The 19,577-nt window shown below is 45.2% G+C and overlaps 6 protein-coding genes across 6 annotated transcripts; 4 read left to right on the forward strand and 2 right to left on the reverse strand.

Annotated features, from left to right (window-relative positions):
* Positions 1 to 848: 848 nt before the first annotated feature.
* SNOG_15497 (hypothetical protein) lies at positions 849 to 2,852 on the forward strand (the record flags this gene model as incomplete). Its single annotated transcript, XM_001805591.1, has 4 exons — positions 849 to 906; positions 985 to 2,216; positions 2,356 to 2,493; positions 2,604 to 2,852. 4 exons carry the CDS (start codon positions 849 to 851, stop codon positions 2,850 to 2,852), a joined length of 1,677 nt encoding a protein of 558 aa, XP_001805643.1.
* Positions 2,853 to 4,732: 1,880 nt separating this feature from the next.
* SNOG_15498 (hypothetical protein) lies at positions 4,733 to 6,457 on the forward strand (the record flags this gene model as incomplete). Its single annotated transcript, XM_001805592.1, has 3 exons — positions 4,733 to 5,361; positions 5,560 to 5,875; positions 5,952 to 6,457. The coding sequence occupies 3 exons, from the start codon at positions 4,733 to 4,735 to the stop codon at positions 6,018 to 6,020; spliced, it is 1,014 nt and encodes a 337-aa protein (XP_001805644.1). The 3' UTR covers positions 6,021 to 6,457.
* Positions 6,458 to 6,623: 166 nt separating this feature from the next.
* Positions 6,624 to 7,581, forward strand: SNOG_15499 (hypothetical protein; the record flags this gene model as incomplete). Its single annotated transcript, XM_001805593.1, has 2 exons — positions 6,624 to 6,954; positions 7,040 to 7,581. The coding sequence occupies 2 exons, from the start codon at positions 6,624 to 6,626 to the stop codon at positions 7,579 to 7,581; spliced, it is 873 nt and encodes a 290-aa protein (XP_001805645.1).
* A 310-nt stretch (positions 7,582 to 7,891) lies between these two features.
* SNOG_15500 (hypothetical protein) lies at positions 7,892 to 8,335 on the reverse strand (the record flags this gene model as incomplete). Its single annotated transcript, XM_001805594.1, has 2 exons — positions 7,892 to 8,205; positions 8,296 to 8,335. 2 exons carry the CDS (start codon positions 8,333 to 8,335, stop codon positions 7,892 to 7,894), a joined length of 354 nt encoding a protein of 117 aa, XP_001805646.1.
* A 6,256-nt stretch (positions 8,336 to 14,591) lies between these two features.
* SNOG_15501 (hypothetical protein) lies at positions 14,592 to 15,021 on the forward strand (the record flags this gene model as incomplete). Its single annotated transcript, XM_001805595.1, has 2 exons — positions 14,592 to 14,810; positions 14,875 to 15,021. The coding sequence occupies 2 exons, from the start codon at positions 14,592 to 14,594 to the stop codon at positions 15,019 to 15,021; spliced, it is 366 nt and encodes a 121-aa protein (XP_001805647.1).
* Positions 15,022 to 17,727: 2,706 nt separating this feature from the next.
* SNOG_15502 (hypothetical protein) lies at positions 17,728 to 19,457 on the reverse strand (the record flags this gene model as incomplete). Its single annotated transcript, XM_001805596.1, has 2 exons — positions 17,728 to 19,324; positions 19,375 to 19,457. The coding sequence occupies 2 exons, from the start codon at positions 19,455 to 19,457 to the stop codon at positions 17,728 to 17,730; spliced, it is 1,680 nt and encodes a 559-aa protein (XP_001805648.1).
* Positions 19,458 to 19,577: the final 120 nt, after the last annotated feature.

Here is a 19,577-nt window from a genome sequence, read left to right on the forward strand (position 1 = left end):
TCGTATAGAAATACTTTCAACGCATTCATTGAGGTACTACAATGCAACTTACGCTTGTTGGACTACATTAAACGAAGAGTGACCGCGATCCGAAACTATGAATCGCTTCCGAAGCTCGGGTTTCTTACATTTATTTCTCAGTACCTTGTACATGAGATGCTGTTGTCCTAGTACAGTTCAGCATACCTAGGTTCTCACTAGACGCTAACGAAACCTCTCGTCATAATTCAAATAATGTCATCACATGCGCCTCTCCCTCCCTGCACTTTGTACAAATTATGCTAAGCCGACGCAAGCCATGCCATGCATCACCACCTAACCTGCAGCGCTATCGGACCACTTTGTCGCATTTTGCCTTCGTTGTCGAGGAAAATTTGATTTTGAAGGGGTAACAGAAATACGTGCATGTGGGGTCCATTTTCGTCAAAACCTTGGAAGGCTTTGTTTGTGCCGGCCCTATCTGGAAGGGACACACCGAGCCACTAACATTTCTTTCGTACCCGTTTTTTTTGTGACAACTTTGTGAACCTCCATTGTTGTACGATCTGCGCGGTTTGGTATGAATTGTTGTTGTACAGGAATTAATTGAACAGCTAAGTTGTGAGGGGAAAAGAAAGAATTAGACTTGATCGGAGAAAACCGGCCTACTATTGCGCATTCCATCTGCGACGATACAGCGGAAGACCACTCTTTACAGCTCGAAAGGCAGATCCTAGGAACCCTTGCCAAGAGGCTCAAGTGTATCGGATATCTCATACACTTGTGTCTACCTTCAGAAGAACCACCATCTGGAGGATCTGAAGAACTTTGCTAGCCGAATATTCCCGACTCTCTATTAGGCGTGCACGATGGACGAATTTGGTGAACTGCAGATTCCGGAATCACGGGTGCTTATCATCATCACAGGTAGGTGGGATTCAGCATACTTGAAGTGCTACGATTGACAAAAACCAGGCGGCACGATATGTATGCGAAAATCTGCAGATGGCTTGGTTCCAGCCCGAGGATTCCTGAAAGCTGGACTTGCGCCTCGCCCTGTCTTTAACGATGGGTCTTATCCAGAGCCACTGGAAATAGTCACGGATGACAAGGGCACACGGAAAGCAGTCCAAAGTCTGAGGACACCATCAAGCACATACGATCGCCGTGTGAGGTACTGCGTACTCGAATTCGAGAAACTCCTGGACAGTAGCTCCATCGACGCCGCTGGCTGGGACCAGATTGCAAAGACAGTGCAGAGAAATTACCAACTTTTCGACGGGTTCGTCATCCTCCATGGAACAGATTCTCTGGCGTACACCGCATCAGCTCTGAGCTTTATGTTCCACAACCTAGGGAAACCTGTCATTCTCACTGGTTCCCAGGCACCGATGATGGAGCTGCAGACAGATGCGCAAGACAATCTCCTCAACTCCCTCATCATAGCAGGTCATTTTATGATCCCGGAAGTATGTCTATTCTTCGACTCCAAGCTGTTTCGGGGGAACAGAGCTACCAAGATCTCGGCCGAGGATTTCAACGCGTTTGGAAGCCCGAACCTTCCACCACTCGCAACAGTCTCGTCCACCAAGACAAATGTACTATGGCATAGGGTTCATAGATCAACCGATCTGAGTCCCTTCACCATACAAACAAGCCTGGATACAGGTCATGTCGCCTGTCTCCGCGTCTTCCCCGGCATCACACCCGCAATGTTAGATGCAGTGCTCCGACTAGACGGCCTTAAAGGTCTCATCCTAGAAACTTTTGGGGCTGGCAACACTCCCGGCGGGCCGGACAGCGCGATGACACGGATCCTGGCAGACGCAGTCAAGAGGGGCATTGTCATCGTCAATGTTACACAATGTCTGAGCGGCAGCGTGAGCGCGCTGTACGCACCAGGCACTTATCTCGGTCGGGCAGGTGTTGTCTTCGGGCAGGATCTGACTTCGGAAGCAGCGCTCACCAAGCTTGCTTACCTGCTTGCGTTGCCGAACGCTTCGCCAGAGGAGGTCGCGAAGCGAATGTCACAGTCTCTACGGGGCGAGCTGACCGAGACCACGCGGACACATTTTGAGCACCCTTCACGAAGCGGCGTGTTGACTCCCGAGTTATCCAGCTTGACAGCTCTCGGGTATGCTATCCAAAAGGGCGACCTGCAAGGAACTCGAGACATTATTCGAGGCGAGCCTCGTTGGCTGCTCAATGACGCAGACTACCAGCTCAACAGTCCAGTGGTAAGTGATGCAATATCTCCTTATCAGATCAGCCAGTCGGCGGCGTCGTTGCTATCATTGTACCTGTCGGTTCCAGCAGACAAGAATGACTTGAATGTTCCTGCACCGCGGCACCGGCTACGTCAGCCGGTATCGGCAGCAATCTCAAGGCAACACAGTTGCGGTTGGCGAGGTGAGACGGTGCAACGCATTCGTGCTCAGCAAAGATAAAGAGACGAGGAGCCGTCGGCAGCTGGACTCGCAGCCATACAGCGCGCAGCTCAGGCCCAGCAGGCTGGTACGACGCAGGTGTCGCTTATCTTTGAGGCCAACTTCTGCAGGCGGCCATGGAACAATGATTCTCCCATTCAATGATGCGAGATTGCGTACATTGCTGACCGCACACAGCACCTTGCAGCAACGTCGCCCAACGTCGAGATCCTGCAGGACTTCCTCACCCAGGGCGCGTCAGTCCACCTCCGCAACCGCGCCGGCAACACGCCGCTGTTCTTGGCGGCGAGTGCAGGGCTAAAGGACCACGTACAGACACTGCTCGATGCAGGTGCTCATCTTCATTCTGATGAAGTCAGTGCGGCGAGGCTGCACGTGTCCGAAGCCGACGGCGCGCCTGGGCTGTGGGAGTCGGTGATTGGTTGACTTTTGCGATGCACATTGGAAAGTGGCTGCAGCCAGGAACGCCCTTCTTCACACTGCCATGTACTGACGCATGGCGGCTCGCTATGTCGCCATAGCCATCCCATCCCGTCCAGGGTCCGGTGATGCACTACGATCAGCCCGAGGCGCATGTGCAACGTCTCCCTACGCAGTACTGATTCGGATGGATTACGCGAAACGTAATGCTGCCACTTGATGGCGTTCTCATTATCGATGCGGTGTTGGATATCGGGCATGGTTCGCATCTGGGGTAGAGGCCTTGCTGCACGATTCGACGAGTCCACATGGAAAGCTTAGCATGGAGCGGCCACGTTCTCCCATGAGTGGAGTGATACGTTTGTAAGATTCAGATGCACGTTTAGATCCACAGTTAGGGATAATTTTTAGAACGCTAAGTTTGTGGATGGCGGGCGCTTGGTTTCCAGTTACCAAATGCCAAGCCAACTGACAGCCATGATGTCGCATACGCTTTCCAAATCGCATCAGGGCACGTTCTCTTCGCAGGCGGCACCCTGATCGGTCGTGACAAGATATGGAGGATGCCGCCAGTGACGCCGGACCGGCCATGGAGTCGTCGCGATGTGCATCGGCAATTTTGTCCGCCAGTACCTGGAATTAGTGTTCCCCGCAGTCCCGCCTTTCCCCTCTCCGTCGTGTCTGCGTCGCAGGAAGACTCTGATCAAGTGGAGCGTGGTCTGGCAGACTAGGGTACCATGATTCCCTGTACGCTGTAGATAGTGCACGTTGCGGGCTAGGGCCGATCATTTGCGAGTGGTACTTTACCTGTTCAAGCTGACGCAGCTGGAGCGTCTGCTATCTTTCGAGCAGTGGACCGGCAGACCAGGTCCTGATACGTAGAGTGGCCCATTACGAGCATATTGCGTTGACTTGTGTACTAATTGCTACATCCTGTTGAAGCCAGGGTCCGGTCAGGTGCTCACAGTGCAATTGTTGGCGTGCCCTCCGCCTGCCATTCGTTCCTATAGGTCGCTATTAGGTAATTTTCCCCAGCAGCGCAAATGACGAGGCATAACTTGGGCCGAAAAAGTCATACAGAGAGCGGCTCGAATTTGTGTTTCTCCTGGCATCTCCGCCGCGGCGTCATGGCCGTGAAAGTGAAATGCGTGGTTGCTGCACATTATCGTGAAGCTGTTCGCGCCCACACCCAACTAAACAGCTACAAGCACTCAAACACAATCCGCATCCAGCGACCACACCTGCCGTGCAACTGTCCTACATTCCCATTCCGTGAACAGCCGGCCTCACTCACAAGGCCTCGAAGCTTCCAGCAATCCAGCACGTAAAAGTTTGAAAAAGCTATCCAGGGTCCGTCCGCGCTGCATTGCCATTACCATACATACGGGCAAAAGCTCACCGCAACTGTCGTACTGTGGCGTGCTCCCTTCACAACTGTCGACCCTCTGCTCCACCCTGCATATCTTGAATCACGTGTTCCGGTCTCAGTCGCGCTATCAGAATTCCTATATCAAATCCTTTGTGCGCTGCCAGCACGTTATTATTGCCTGGTGCGCCGAACTGCGGCAACCCTCCGACTCCCGCCCGCAAACGCAAAACATCCCTACCGTAACACTCAGGCTCACACCACCGTTATCTGCTATCGCTCACTCGACTGCCACGGAGCTGCAAGCCTAGCTAGCCGAGTTTCCCAAGAGCACGGCTCCATTGCGTCTTAGCCCTGTTCCAAGGTTTGCGCTTGGTATATCATCGACCTCTCCTCCTACCTTCACTATCGGAGCTGCTGGGTACGAGAGAGAAAATTCTGAATTTTCACCACCTCGCCGCCTCTCTCGCGCTTCTTGCTCTTCTTCTCCTTCTTCATTCACATCCATTCATTCGGCCGAATGCAACGAACCGTCGTTACCATCAACAGCAATGGAAGACAGTCGGCGAGCTTCATTAGGGTGGCTGCCGCATTGGGATGGCAGGTGCGCGCCCAGATGAGAGACCTCTGCGGCATAGTCGCACAGGAGCTCTCCGAGCTGGAAAATGTCACCGTCTACATCGGCCGCCTCGAGGACAAGAAATTCATCGATGATCTCTTCAGGAGCGCGCAATGCGCTTTCATTAATACAACACATTGGGGTGACGAGGTTGCCATTGGTCGGTCGTTAGCCGACGCTGCAAAGAGGGCCGGGATCCAGCACTACATTTACTCGAGCATGCCTGACCACTCCGTCTTTGGCCACAACTTGAAAGCCCTGCCAATGTGGTCGCCAAAGTTTACCGTCGAGCAATACGTGCGCCAGATTGGTCTGCCTGCGACGTTTGTGTACTGCGGCATCTACCATAATAATTTCACCAGCCTGGATTTCCCTCTGTTCCGCATGGAGCTGCAGCATGATGGCAGTTTTGTATGGCAAGCACCTTTCCACCCCGATCAGCCTCTTCCTTGGCTGGATTCGGAACACGACATAGGACCAGCGATATTCCAACTCTTTAAGGAAGGACCACGGAAATGGAACGGCAAGCGGTAAGCGTCTTCTCCAGTTGCATCCAGTCTCCACATCAAGCGCCCACGCCCCGCAATGGTTTGATCTGGTGGGCTTGTATCGTCACCTCATGGCCGTACACAGCCACCACGGGACTTGAAAAATTTCTGCCTGAGCTGCGGCAAAGCTGCATATGTGCATAACACGTGGTTGTCGAGATTACGTACTGACTGATTCAGGATACCTCTAGCTTTCGCCTCGATGAGCCCTAAAGAGGTTGTCAAGGCCTTTAGCAACGGTTTAAGACGACCCGTCCGGTACAAGCGGGGCCCCATAGTGATCAACGTCCCTACGCCTACCGGCTATCGGGAGCACCTATCCGCCCTGGAGTACACTCTGGGCGAGAAAGGAGCGCCATACTTTGGACCAGATCTTGAACCCGACGTTCCCAAAGTTTCACTCGAACTGTGGGAGGGCAACCGCTCAATGGAAGAGTACGCCCAGGAAGTGTTTCCCGTAGAAGAGGCCGCCAACGGCCTGACCTGGATGCAAGAGGTAGAGACACCACGGCGCGAGGTTGAGATCGATTTTGAACAAGTCAATTGCTGACCTCTGGGCTTTTTTTGGACAGGGCGACGTTATCCAGCATTGCAACGGAGTCCCGGCCCTGACCGAGCAGCTCAACCAAGCACGGCTGTGAAACGGTTACGACTTCCCTTTTCAGCTTTCCCCATTTTCAACGGCGTCTGGAAGCATTTCGGCGGTGTTTTTTGGTCTTCTCCACTTTCAATACTGGAGCATGCATCTAGTGCGATAACGGCGACGTACGTGTTGATCGGCATGCATTGGCTGCTGGGGACATGCGAACTTCCGAGAGTCCGACCGCTTTGGTGACGGATCACGAAAACTACTTTGAAAGCATGGTGTTTATGGCTGGGTTGGGCGGATGCATTGCGTAATACCTAGGGCGGGCGATTTGCATAGCATGGAAAAGTTTTGAATCTCGATCTTTTGATACTTGGAGTCTCTATTCTACTACTTGTGCTGGGAGATGTGCGCGCATCGGGTGACCGTAGGCTCAGGTGCTGGAATTTTCGGTTCTCAGGGTGTGTAACCTAAATGCATTTCGAATGAAGCACTCGATCAATGAGCTGAGTCGGTTCCGTGAATCATCAATGTGCAGTGAGTATGTAAGCGTGTGAATGCGAGCTGTCGATGTTCCATCCAACCCACGAGTGGCGGCTTGGCGCTCTAATGATTTTGTGAACTTCGATTCAATCAACCACGACAACCCGCCACGCCAATGTCGACCGCCATATCCTGCACGAGGGCCGCCGTGCCCCGTGCCACATTACAAGCCTCGAGATGTCGACGGTTTGCAAGCACCGAAGCTGTTGCCGTCGAGGCAGCAAAGCCACCGATTGTGTCCACGCAGCGACTTAAGAAGATTTCGGAGCCATTGAACGTCAAGATGCACCGAATGCTATACCCAGAATACTACGAGAGGGTGGACAAGAAGAGCTGGATACCCAGACCGGGTGTAAAACTCACGCGTGTGAGGCGGCCAGCGAAGAAGCCAATTGCCGTCAAGTGGACGCCCACCATGAGGAACAAGGGCGTGAATACGGATTTGAGTATGTCTACCAATTGCGAGATTGATCATACTGTAGTCGTGGCGTATTTGCATGTCTAGAAAGTAAAAACTAACGAACCCTCCAGGCCGACAATTCGGCATCCCCATCTTCTCCCACCCAGAGCGCAACATCAAGAAAACCTGTCCCAACCCCATCGCCACCGTAACCGCCGGCCAAACCGCCCTCCTCGACCCCTCCAGCGCACGAACCCGCCTCTTCGCAAAAGACAACCCCGAATGCGCGCGCGTCGGCGACATCCTGCTTGTGCGCCAACGCACCGGTGACCCCTTCGCTGGGGTATGCATCAACATCCGGCGCCGCGGCATCGACACGGCGATCCTTCTGCGCGGCCAGCTCACCCGCGTGGGCGTGGAGATGTGGTACAAGATCTACAGTCCGCTGGTGGAGGGCATCGAGGTTGTGCAGCGCGCGGCGAAGAGGGCGAGACGTGCGCGATTGACGTACATGCGCACGGTCAAGCATGACAGAGGCAATGTGGAGAATGTGGTTAGGTTGTATTTGAGGCAGAAGGCGAGTTTGGGGACGGCCGAGGGCGGGAAGAAGAAGGCTGCGGGCGCGATAATGGGCGGGAAGAAGAAGAGCAAGGGACGGGGGAAGAAGAGGTAGACTTTCAAGATCTGTGGTGTAACATATGGCAGGGCATGGTATGGCGTGGCGCAGTAGGTACTGTACGAATACAAATGTACAAAAATTGTGGACATAAGGGTGGAAACGTATCGTGTTGCACCGTTGCGGAAAGTGAAAGCCAGTTTAAAAAGAGTCGAATTACATGTTGGTATCTAAAGGTAACGCCTTTCCCAAGCTCACAGTCCATCACCGCAGTCCTATCATCCTTACTCTCCACAATTGTTCAGTCCCACAGCCTTTCCATCACTCCAAATCGTTCACCTTCCCTTGTTCATCCTATACTATCCCTTTAGTGCACCGTCCCATACCCCTGCTGAGCAGGTACTCCCCCACCCACACCCGGTTGCACTCCCACGCCCGGCTGCACGACTACCCTCGCCGGCGCCGTCCTATGTCCTCCATTCTGCACCCTTTGGCTATACACGCCCGGCGCAAGTCGGCCATCGTAAATGCCCGCGCGAATCTCATCGCGGCGCTTGACGTACACGTATTCGACGTAAAACGCGTGCACATGGCCGGGGAGCACTCCCAGAAATGTGAGGAGGATGTTGATCAGGAGATCGGCGCCGCAACCGGCGACGAGGAAGACGCCTAGAGGTGGGACTGCGTGGGTTAGTTGGGATGTTGTAAAGTAGAGGGAAAGGAAGAGAAGAAGACGTGGATTAGAGAGTTGCTTAGAGGTTGGAGGCTTACTGAAGATCGTGATGAGGATTAGAAGGAGGGTTCCTATCATCCTGACGGTTGTAAAGGCTGATTTAATGGGTTTGGAGTAATTCGTGGACTTTGATGAAGTGTATCGTAGTGATGTGCTTGCGTGTTGTTGTCGCGCAGGGGAGTGTTGCAATGTTTGTCTTCGAGATATGGAGTCGCACAATGGAGTGTCCCTTTCTCTTTCCGTTCGCAACGTCAAATGTTGGGAGCGAACTTGGCAGGATCTCGGAAGCTTATAAACGACTCATCACGGTCACACGCAGCGATTAAAGTTGTTTGTTATTTCCTGGGAGCGACGTCATGTCCTCCGCGTCATGGTGTGATTGGCTGGGAATAGTGTGGCTGTAGCTATGTGTGGCGTAAGCTTGACCGGCACTTTGCGGATTGCGCGTCGTGTTGTCAGTTGACTGGTGTGTCATCACTTCATTGCTCTGAGGCTTCTTTGGTTAGAAGTACTTGAGCGAAGCTCTTCGTGGGGTTTTGTAAACGGGCACGAGGCGTTGCGTGCGTGGAGGCTCTTTCATGCTCCTCTATTAGCATGAGTGTTGTTGGAAGGTGCCCTCTCTCAGCACTTACTGCGCCATAAGATGGAGGAGCGGCGCCGGTGGTATTTGTTTGCTGCCTAATTAGGCCTAGTGTATTCCTATATAGCCTAAGATCTCTTAGAACTTATTAATATACTTATTACTTAACTTTTATACTTTAATAAGTTATAAGCTTAGGCTATTCTGCTGCGCTATATATATCTTATAATAGCTCTTACTTATTATTTTAATTACTTTACTGCACTACTCTCTAGTAATACGCACTGCGTCTATTCTGCCTATTACTACGTAAAATAAAATAACTGCTATTACGCTCTATAGCTATATAATATTACTTAAAGCTATTACGTTATCTATACGCTTTATACCTCTACTATTATAATATTATTAAGCTTCTTATTTAAGCTTAATCTAAGCTTACTACTTAAACTCTTTATATATAGTAATAACTATATAGAATAGCGCTTAGTATAGATTATAGCTCTTAGATATACTAACCTCTAGACTTTTATATCTAGCAAAACGTACTAAACTTACTACTACTACTAGCGCTGCTAGCGCAGATAATAGAGATAGCTTATTTAATAAGTAAGAAGCTAATAATAATAAAGTAATAGTTATGCTCTTATTCTTAGTATATAATAATCTTACTATATTAGTAACTTTCTGCAAAACTGCTTCTAAGATATAGAAGTACCTTAGAAGCTGCTTTAACTAAGATACTAGCAATATATTAATTCTTCTCTTTAGATTATTAATAAACCTAAGATATACTAATAGAGATAACCTATAATTATACTTTAATAAGTTCTATTAATAGTAGATATAAATATTAAAGCGCTGCGCTAGTTCTACTTAGACTATTATAAAAGTAATAAAAGTAATATTTAAGTTAAATAAAGTTAAGAGTTTCTTCTTTCTTATAATATTACTAGATATAATAGACTACGTTATTAATAACTTAAGTTCTTGCAATATTACTAAGTTTATAGATATTAAGCCTAAGATTCTTAATATCTTAGAGAAGTATTCTCTTAATACTACTAACGCGTTAACTATTTATGCTGCCTAATAAAACTGCTATGCGCGCTAGCTAATTATCTAGTAGCGTACTACTAAAGCTAGCTATCTTAGCTAAATATATATAGTATAAGAAATATAACCCTTATATTTATAGAATATATATATACTAACTGCAATAAAGCTCTGCAAATATAAGAAGTAATAGTAGAAGAATATACTAATAAGCTAAGAGACGTAGCAATAAAGGGTTCTAGGAAAGTAATATAAGAGTAATAATGCCTTAGCTAACGGCTAAAAGTAATAACTCTAATCTTAATAATAGTAGAACTAAAGTCTATAGCTTTTTCTGCTACCTACGTAATAGTTAGCATACTTATTAACTTAACTAATTTCTCTCTAAGAATAAAGTTATAGTTAACGCAGACTGCGTCTATTAATAAGAATAGAAAGCATATATATAACCTTAATAATATAAGTGCCTATACTACTATCTAATAGCTCTTAGCAATCTCTATATTCTCTTTATCTCTAATCTAGCTACTTAATACTAGCGCTTTACGCTATATATCTAGCTATATAGATAATTTTATATCTTTATTACTAAAGTAAGGCACTATTACTATTGCTAAAGGTATTAAGCTACCTATTAATAGAATAGAGATAGTCTAGTTACGCTGCAGATTACTTAATAGATCTACTAAGATTATAGAACTAACTAACGTCCTTTATAGTAGTAAGCTCTTTAATACTTACTTTTTCTTATAAGAATATATCTAATATAAAGGTTTTAAGTTTTATAGTAAGGCAAATAACGTCTACCTTATACTTAATAGCATATATGCCTTATAAGCAAAGCATATTAATAGAGTTATCTAAATCTAACTTAATAATTCTGCTACGCTAACTACCTAAGCTTTAGCGTATTAAGCTAAAAAGACTTATTATACTGCTATATACTATAACTTATTAAGTAGCAAACCTGCGCTAACTAGTACTATATTAGTGTATAGCAAATTCTACGCTTACCTAAGTTCTGCAAATAATAATAATGCTACTAAAATAACTGCGTAGCTAACTTTACTAATAGCGTAGGCTACTGCTTACTTTATATTATATAAGAAGTTCTACTACTCTATTGTATACCTAAATATTCTAAACTCTAATAGAGTCTATAAGAATAGAGAACTTATACTTAAGAAACCTAAGAATTTTAAATATAAGATATATGCTCTTTTAAAGTCTATGCGCTACTGCCTAACGTAGTCTATGCTAGTCTCTAATTAAGTGCTTAAGCTATTTAAAGTTATCTACTTAGATCTTTTAGATAAGTTTTTATAACTAAGTCTTAGAGATGCTTACTACTTTATATTCTTTATCTGCTAAAGTATATAATACTTCTAAGTAAAGTTTCTTAAGCGTAAGTCTAAAGCTCTATAAGCTATCTATAACTTTATTGCGTTTGCTAATATATAGTTTAACGCATAAATTAGTCTAGCAAATATTATAGTCTTTATAGTTAAGTGCTTTAAGTTAGATAATAGAGAAGAATATCTTACTATAGTACCTAACCTTTAGCGCATAGAAATTATCTATAATACTATACTACTATATTACTATAAGCTTAATAGCTTGCCTAAACGTTAGAATTAGACTATTATATAGATATTTTGCGCTATAATTTACTCTAATTTTCTACTCTTTCTCTAGGCTAAAGTAGTGTAAATAAGTACCTTTATTAAGAATATTTTGCTTTATTTAGCTAATAAGCTTAGGTATATACTATATAAGATACTATATAGCGCTAAGCTATTAATTAAGTACTTATATTCTTTTAGTATTAAGATATATATCTATATACTAGTTAAAGCTTATGCTGCTAGCGCTAAGCTTCTTTATTATGCAGAAGAAAGCGTATTTATAGAGTATAGTTATAATACTAAAACTTTCTACGTCTATATTCTATCTAGATACGTTATTATAGAATTTTAGAATATATAGTTCTAGTCTTTTTAATAATATTAAGCTGCGCTATATTTCTAACTATTAGCAGAAAATAATATTTCTATCTCTAACTTATATTAAATATCTAAAGATTAATGCTCTATAATTAAAACTTATAAACTATTAGAAGATAATTTTTAGATACTATATATATTGCTAACTCTGCTTACTATAATAAGGTCTTAAACTAGCTAACTTAAGTTAAGTATACCTTTAGACCTTACGTTACTATAGAATATGCTACTAATATAGTCTGCAGAGTATAACTTGCAGAGAAACTAGCTTTAATTATTATAATCTCTGCTATTATTATCTATTACTAGCGCTAAAAGATGTACTATTAGACTAAGTAAGAACTAATTATTCTAACTTAAGACTACTAAGCTAATAGCGCTGCTTATTATTATAACTTAGTCTAGCTATATCTCTAAACTATTATAAAAGCTATAGAATAAATATATATCTACTATTTAGATATCTGCGCTAGATAAAGAAGAGATAGCAGAAGCTTATGCTTATATAACAAAAGCAAATATTAATATAGAGATTCTACGTACCTTTGCAGAAGCTACTAGTACTACTAATATATTACTTTAGATGCTACTTATTAAATAGAAAATCTAAGCATATATTAATAATAGTATATAGAAAATTATCTATAACTTATCTCTACGCTATTTACTTATAAGCCTACGCTAAGTCTTTAATATTAAACGCAATAAATAAAAGAAAGTTATTAAGTAAAAGGCTTAACTTATAGCGCAAGGCTTCTCTTAACGCTCTAGTATTAACTATAATAATACTTACTTACTAATAGTATAATATAATAGCCTATGCTTTATAATTATTACTGCTCTTGCCTAAGAATAGAATATGCATTAAGTAGACTTTAACGCAGCTTATCTAAACAGCGTACTAAAGTATACTATTTATAGCTAGCCTGCGCTAGAAATCTCTACTAATAGTACTACTATTATCTATATCTAACGCGCGCTCTATAGCCTAAAATAGTTAGAACGTAAATAGTATATAATACTATCTAAATAGCTAAAAGAATAAGACTTTACTTAAGCTAGTTTTAATCTATGCATCTTTATATCTAATAATCTTATTCTAAGTATCTATATTAATAATATATTAATAGCTAGCACTATAAGAGCTATTAACGCTATGCTGCTAGCAATTAGCGCACGCTTTAAGTTCTAGAATATAAGTAAACTAAGGTTACTACTTAGCTTAGAGATTAAGTAATATGCAGACTATATTTGCCTATATTAATAAACCTATATTACTGCTATTCTACGCTAGTATAGAATAGAGAGATGTAATAGCTATTATATACCTCTAGACCTAAACTTATTTTCTTATTAATCTCTTAGTATAGATTTTATTAACCTAGAATAATAAAAGCTATACTAATTAATTATTAGATCTATTAATTTTCTTGCTATTGTTAGCTAGCTAGACTTATTATATATAGTTAGTATATTAGGTTTATATAACTTAAACTCTTTAGACCTATATCTAAAGCTAGCCTACTAAACTCTTTAGTATATCTAGGCAACCTATAACTTAGATATCTAGCTTAGTTCTCTGCTAGTCTATAGACTCTCTGCGCAAGAGATAAGCTTTATTATATATACTAACGCGTTATTTAGCTTAGATTCTAATAACTCTAAATCTTTCTTAGAGTTTATTCTAAAGATAAATTAGTTAATAGTTTTATAGTTTTTAAAGCGTTAGTCCTATATAGCTAGATCTACTTATAAGTTAGAATATATAGTAGCCTCTTACGCTGCTAGCTACTTAGTATAGGTATAATAAGCTATTAAGGAGCTTATTAGCAGCGCTAACTATTAACCTAGCAGCGTAGAATATCTATTATACTTACTTATAGTAGATAATAAGCTAGCCTTAGCTCTTATTTAGAACTATAGAATTAGTAACTACTTAAAATATATTAACGTTTACTACTACTTCGTTTATAAGAGATTTATTAAAGAGAACTACTAAATCTAGCATATTCTATTAGCTAATAACCTTGCAGATATCTATACTAAGTTACTCTTACATCTTATGCTAGAGAAGTTAAAAGAACTTATCTATGCTAACGTTAACTACGTTAGCAGAACTTAAGTTCTCTCTATTTATTTATTCTATGCTATTATTAATAGAGAGCTAGTATATTAGTTACTACTTATAGTTAGAGAACTGTTAGAAGGTGCTCTCTCTTAGCACTTACTGCGCTATAAGATAGAGAAGCAGCGCTAGTAGTATTTGTTTGCTGCCTAATTAGGCCTAGTGTATTCCTATATAGCCTGAGATCCCTCAGAACTCATCAATACACTTGTTACTCAACTTTCATACTTCAACAAGTGTTAGGTAGCTGCCCGTAGATTCGGTCAGACCTCTTTACCACCTCATCCCGAATGTGTTTTGCGGATCAGTATCTCAGGAGGAACCCCGGGCATACTACGGATAACGATTTCTGTTCATCAATATGCAGGCTCGTATTGTGGCTATTGGCTGCATGAAGACTGCAACCTTCGATTCTCAGCCTGATGCGACATACATAAGCTGAACAGCCTCGGCATTTCCAGATCATTTCTCTACTCCAACATAATCCCGCCCTAAGTCTTGCTGATATGACTGCGAGCGACTTCAGTTGCATTCATCACCTTCCCGTCCTCGTCACAACCTTCTACTGCCATGGCAGATGAGGACGATCGATACGGTCCGCCCACGCATTCGTGCAAATATTGCAACAAATGCTTCCCAGCAACATTGGAAAAGAATAGATTTGGCGAGAAGTGTCTGAAGAGTGACTTGCTTCTGGATGGTGCCGATGCTTTAGTTGCTGCACTTGATGGCTGCCAGTTCCTCCTTCTAGCTTTGCACCCCCACAAATCAGACGCTGAGACCACAAGGGTAAGTTTTCTCATAGAGCAGAAAACCCATTACGGAGATCATGCTGTTAGGCCATATTTGAAAGGCAGCAAAGTTCTCGAAAGCCTCGATCCAGCCAAGCAAGCACCTCGAGATCCCAGTTTCTGGATGGAATCAGGGTTCGAGCAAGGTCAACGTCTGGCTTCCTCAGACTTCCATAGCTTTCGCAGTAGTGTTTAGTCTTTCTGGCTAGACCCGTGAAACTTTGCTAATAAACTGTAGCGCAAACAGTAGGTTATGCATGGTTCGACAACTTGTTGTTGCCTCCTAATCTGAATCCATTATCTAAAAAGTCAATCAAATAGATGCAAACATGGCTCGAAGAGTCTTCGGCAAAAGTTCAAATTTCATCGGAGATGAAGACAGTTTCTGCCTCAATCATGCCTAAGAGGTTGCTCAAGATCAAGCCTGGAGGCGACACTGTTTGCGTTACAAGGACGACGCAGGCGCAAGCATATGCCTTATTAAGCTACTGTTGGGGCGGTGATCAGGAAGGCAAAACAAAATCGTCAAATCTGGCTTTCCATGAACGTGGTATCGAGATGAAAACCTTGCCCCGTACAATTCGTGATGCTATTCTGGTCACAAAATATTGTTAGACGGCAGGGGTATGGGTGTAGGATTAGGGCGTGCTTACATAAGGAAGCACTTATTATAAGTAGTCGACTCCTAGGACCCTCGCAGGGGCAGCGATTCGTCTATCCTACAATACACCTGCTACTTCATCTTCCACAACACCATCTATCCTGAGTCTGGCCCTTGCTTCCTGACAAATATCTCAACCTTGAATATCTTTGGGTGGATGCTTTATGTGAGCCTTGATCCTGACTGAACAGCAAATGCTGACTTGATAATTACCAAAGGCATTGTACAAGACAGCCCGCATAAGGTCGCAGACGAGATTACAAGCCAAGCCAAGGTGTATCATAACGGCATTGTCACGATACTCGCTGGTGGTGCAGCTAGTGCTTCTGATGGTTTTCTACATCGCCGTCCAAGGATATACTCTCGATTTGAACTCCAAGTACGACTCCCCGACGGTCATGGAAGGAGTATTATGATCGACACTTTTTCTAGCGAGCATTCTAAAATGCGGGCGGACTCACCCGATCCTATTGACAATAGAGGCTGAATCTTTCAAGAAGGTAGACATTGGCCGAAACATATACCATAACTTGGGTAGCAGCTGACACTCTGCCAGTCTTGCTTTCGCCAAACATCATCTATCTCAACCCTTCTCAAACACTTATGCTCTCTGGTAGCTAAGTCAAAACTGACGGAGGTCTTCCTCTAGATATCTTTCCATATAGGGGATTCGTACATGGCAATGATGATATGCGTTCTACGATGTCTTCATCCATTAGCCAAGGGAGTCTCGAAGGGCTATTCGACGCATGGCGGGATCTTATCTTTGCTTACACTAAGCGAAAGTTAACCCATCCAACGGATAAACTACTTGCTGTATCTGCAGTCGCAGAAGCACTAGGCATCACGTTCATGGGACACGAAGTAGCCCCAGAAAGCTACCTGGCAGGGCTATGGAGACAACACATGCCTCTCAACTTACTTTGGTTTCAAACACCCACCGCTCGTAGACACAGACTAGCGCATCATGCGCCTTCGTGGTCGTGGGCGTCCGTCAAATCACAAGTATTCACACAACTATATGAGGAAATGGGGTCCTTTTCTCCAAAACATTGCACAGCAACAGTAGTCCATGCTCAAACTCGCCTCGCATCAAGTATCACCCCTTATGGCCAGGTCACTGGAGGATGACTACAGGTTGATGGATTACTAGAGCGGATTCCTAGTTAATCAATTCAATGGATCAGAATACAGCTCATTGACGAAGAGTACAGCCTTAAGGAAGATAGTTCACTTGGTGCGTACCTGCCCGAGTTGACTACAGAGGCTGGGGATGAGCCAGAAATCTTTGTGTATCTTCTTTGCATCATCAGGTCGGCTTACACAGAGGATGAAGCTCAATCCAGTCTTCACAAAGGGACAGGATCGCCGTCATATAGCTACGGACTCATCCTTGGTCGCAAACCGAACGCGATTACGTACACGCGTATAGGGCGTTATAGATATCGTATGCCTAACAGCTGGGAAGGTTTGGAGCCTTTGAGGTGGCAGAAGTCTTTCGAAAGAAATACTATCACAATAGTATAGCATGATGATTCTAATATGATAGTAGCCTTCCCTTTTGACCTGAAATTTGCAGCCACTGCCTGCCGCCTGTCATAAATCTGTACACCATCAACCTCCCACTTCCCAATCTACCCTTTCATCGTCGTCGCCAAGTCTGCGCATCAAGATGTAAGCCAATAGTAAATCTCAGCAGATCCAGAAATTGGCTTGATACCGGGCATGACCCAGGGCAGGCGAAAAAAAAAAGCAAGGGCCAAGGAAATAGTGAACTTGCCATGTATACAACGACCCCAAAGAAAATAAAGATTAACCAGTATCAGACCTCATTGAACCTTTCAAAAGATACAAAAGAATTGTTGAATCATCGAAACACTTGACATTAGCTTAACCGTGGATATGACACATGGCTTTATTCGACGGAGAATGTGGGAAGTTCGGTCAACATCGTGGAATGCCTGAAAAGAGACTTTCAGAACATCGACATGCCTTGGATTCTGGTACATCGATGTGAGTATGCGTTGAGTTCGCACTACCCGCTGAGACGTCACTGGCGCGCGCGAGAACATTAGAATCGTAGCCTCGACATACTTCGCTAATAAATGGCCAGCAGCGCGTGTGTGTGGAAATACAACACACCCATACATACATACATACATACATACATACATACATGCAGCAACATTCTCCTGAGCCACAAATATCGTGCATTTCAACTCTGCACGATCGAGCATCTAGTCTAAGCTCAGTATCACTTTCTCCCCTCCCCATCTACCTTCGCCTCTCCCTCGTTCGGCGGCAAAATCTCATGAACCTTCATATCCAGCCCAACCCAAAACTTCCTCCCCCTCCACTCCACCGTAACCCCACCCCAAAATGCCACCACCCAAATCGGCAACGCACTCATCTCGCGGCCCAACCACGCCGCAAAGAACTCCTTGAAGTTTCTCCTCGCGCCGTCGAGCAGCTTAGGTTCTCTGGGTGTCTTGTCGCCGAGTAAGGGTTTGAGGGATTCGGCTTGGTGGTAAGCTTTGGCGGAGCGCTGTGGGAGCACGAAATCAGGCGTGTCGGCGTCGATTTCGACGGTTTTGGCCGAGTGCAGGAGGAGGTATTGGATGTAATCGACAAGACACCAGAGGGACATGTTGGTGAGCCAGATAAGGGCGAAAGAGATCCAGGTTGGTGGTATGCCGATGCGGGCGAAGAATGGCAAGGTAGTGAGGGCGTGTGCGCCATAGAGACTGCAGAGTATGCTCTCGGTACCGGGCTCGACGAAGGTTGCCAGCGTGACGGTGAACTTCCTGACTCGGAGCCAGCGGATGCGGCGGTCCATGTAGCCCATGACGGGGGTGTGGCTGATAGGTTGGAAGCAGAAGTCGCCGAAGAGCATGGCGTGTTTGCCCCATGAGACCTTCTCGGCATCAGGTGGAGTGTGGAAGCCGGGCTTTTCGAATGCTTGTGGCTGCTTCCAGAGCGCATCGCCGATGAGATGGTCCTCGCAGATGTTGTCGGAGAAGAAGTCGATACCAGGAGAGCGCTCGGGGTTGGATGAGGTGATGTAGTTGAGCTGTGAGCGGCGGAACATGGTGCTCTTGCCAATGATGCAAGGCGCTACAGCGACGGTATTGATGGCGTTGTAGAACTTGGCGTGTGCAGAAGACAGGAAAGCTTCGTCGAGACGTCCACCACCGCGCTGTAGGATCCTGCGCAGCACGCTGTTGGAGTGGTTCCGTGGATCTGAAGAAGTGCTTGCTGCAATGTCCGTCATGTCGTTATCTTCGGTTGATCGTCCTCCGAGCAGCGCCTTGCGCTCGTCCACGGTCATGCCTTGAGCGTCCATATCCACAGCCACAGGCGTCTGGTGCACAAACTTGTACCTTTTCGTCTTGCCATGTTCACCATCCTTGTATCCGCATAGTAAATCAACCAGTCTTCCACAAACGCCCTTGCCAGCCCAGACATTGCAATCGAGTATCCAGACAATGTCACCCCTCGCTTCTCTATATGCGCGGCTCATGTTCCGGATCTTGGGGTTCGGCCCTAGCGCATTCTTGTCTTTCAGCAGCAACGGGTCCTCCTCTTCAACCAGGATCCGCACGTTGGCATCTTTAAAGTCGCCACATAGGCGCTGGAGGATCGGGAGGGCGGGATCGGAGCGCGAAGACACACAGAAGACGGTATCGATCTTGCTCTTCGGGTACGTCTGGCGGAGACTGGCTGCGAGGCATTCATACAGGCGCGGCTCGAGACCCTTGACAGGGCGGATGACAGTGACATGAGGTAGCTCCTCTTCCTTGACTTTGGTGATACATGTCGCCGGTTGTGGTCGTCGCCAGTTGTAGCGGAAACTATGAATGTTAGTATACACCGACTGTTAGAGCTTGCTGCAGGTACTCACAGTTGTGTGAAGCCAATGGCGCACACCGCCCATACGACCACGAACCAGATCAGACAGCCGGCGGCGACGATAGTGCGCAGCATGGAGACATCCTTCGTCTCGGTGCTGTGGGCGAACGCGCGCATGCGCGAAACGTATGCCAAGGAGTGTTGTTAGGGAAGGTGGGATGTTTTCTGGTCTTCGGAGGTGTGCGGAGTTTGGCA

Source organism: Parastagonospora nodorum (genome assembly GCF_000146915.1).
Source record: "Parastagonospora nodorum SN15 chromosome Unknown scaffold_38, whole genome shotgun sequence".
Taxonomy (NCBI): Eukaryota; Fungi; Ascomycota; class Dothideomycetes; order Pleosporales; family Phaeosphaeriaceae; genus Parastagonospora; species Parastagonospora nodorum.